This window comes from Mustela nigripes, unplaced genomic scaffold, assembly GCF_022355385.1.
Source record: "Mustela nigripes isolate SB6536 unplaced genomic scaffold, MUSNIG.SB6536 HiC_scaffold_16242, whole genome shotgun sequence".
Lineage (NCBI taxonomy): Eukaryota > Metazoa > Chordata > Mammalia > Carnivora > Mustelidae > Mustela > Mustela nigripes.
In genome coordinates, this window is record NW_026755646.1 from 1 (window position 1) to 1,204 (window position 1,204).

Sequence of the window (1,204 nt, forward strand, 5' to 3'; positions counted from 1 at the left end):
ATTAAGTAATATACACTAAAATTCAGAGGATGTATCCAGAGCAAATTAACTGACACAGAAAGATAAGGCACAAAACAATTACGTTACTAAACATATCCGGATCCCCAGTGTTGGCCTGACTGTGGAAACTAGCTCCATACCAGCGTCCCTGAGGTGGTGTTTGGAGGATAACACCGTTTGTCCTAGGATGAGTCTTTCCCATAAGCCCGGTAGTGGCATCTGATGGTTCTGGTCTTTGCAAACCTGGGAACCATAGCGAGGATAGAAGTTAAAGGAGAATAGAGCTTCATGACAAATGACATTTGTCATGTGATAACTGAGGGAAGGATTGAAAACGGGTAAGGAAGTTTCGTCGGTTTTGATCCTGCAGGCAAAGAAAAATGATGAAGGAAAGGCTGTAAGAACAGCTTTGATCCCACAGTCCAATTATAGTCAGGTGAAAGTGTTTCCTGTGTCAGGATCAATTGTATGAGGGGACAGATAAGAGGAGGATGGCCACATTGGCAGATGATTGAAAACCACACCCAGTGTTGGGTTTTGTCTGATGAAAACAATTGTCCCCCCTCACAGACGAGAAGTGGAAGAAATGCGAGAAGAGCTGCAGGAGTCTAACCTCACCTTCAACCACAAGGTAACCGGAGTTGCGTCCAACACACTGACCCCTTGGCGCCCCCTGCAGGTGATGGTCGTGGCCCTTAGAGCCCTGAACATGGGTTTCTGGTGTGTTGGCTTTTTCAGATCGCAGTTCAAGAGAGGAAGGCTCTGGCTAACTGGGTAAGTATTTTCCTTTTCCTCATCTTCGTTTGCGGCACAGTCGGGCACAACTGAAGGTGGGTGTGTTTTTCTGCCGCAGATGAAGGCTCGGTATTGGGAAACAAGGATGATGCAGCAGAGCAGGGAGATCGCCTGCCTGAAATACAGGTGTGAGAGTTTGACGTGCGTTTTTACGGGTGTTTGGAGAGGTGAGGGCTATGCTGTTTACTGCCTAGGAGAGGACGTGGTGTAATTCCTAGAGATGTCCATTCTTTTTCTGTGTTCAAGACTGCGCATGATGCAAAGGGAGATGCTGCCTGTGGGATCCGTGCGGCGGGACCTGATGCCGGGAAGGCCTGAGTTGCAGAAGCCTGTGTGGCAAGGTAGGGAGCATGATGGGAAAGGCAGCAGTCTGATTTCTGCTGTGAAACCACACGGTGTCCTTCCTGTT

General features: G+C 48.4%; 1 protein-coding gene across 1 annotated transcript; it reads left to right on the forward strand.

Moving 5' to 3' along the window:
- Positions 1-570: 570 nt before the first annotated feature.
- Positions 571-1,136, forward strand: LOC132009356 (transport and Golgi organization protein 1 homolog; the record flags this gene model as incomplete). The annotated part of the gene is made up of 4 exons (XM_059387588.1): positions 571-631; positions 739-774; positions 854-921; positions 1,042-1,136. Coding segments are annotated over 4 exons (260 nt in total), but the record flags the coding sequence as incomplete, so codon positions are not given.
- Positions 1,137-1,204: the final 68 nt, after the last annotated feature.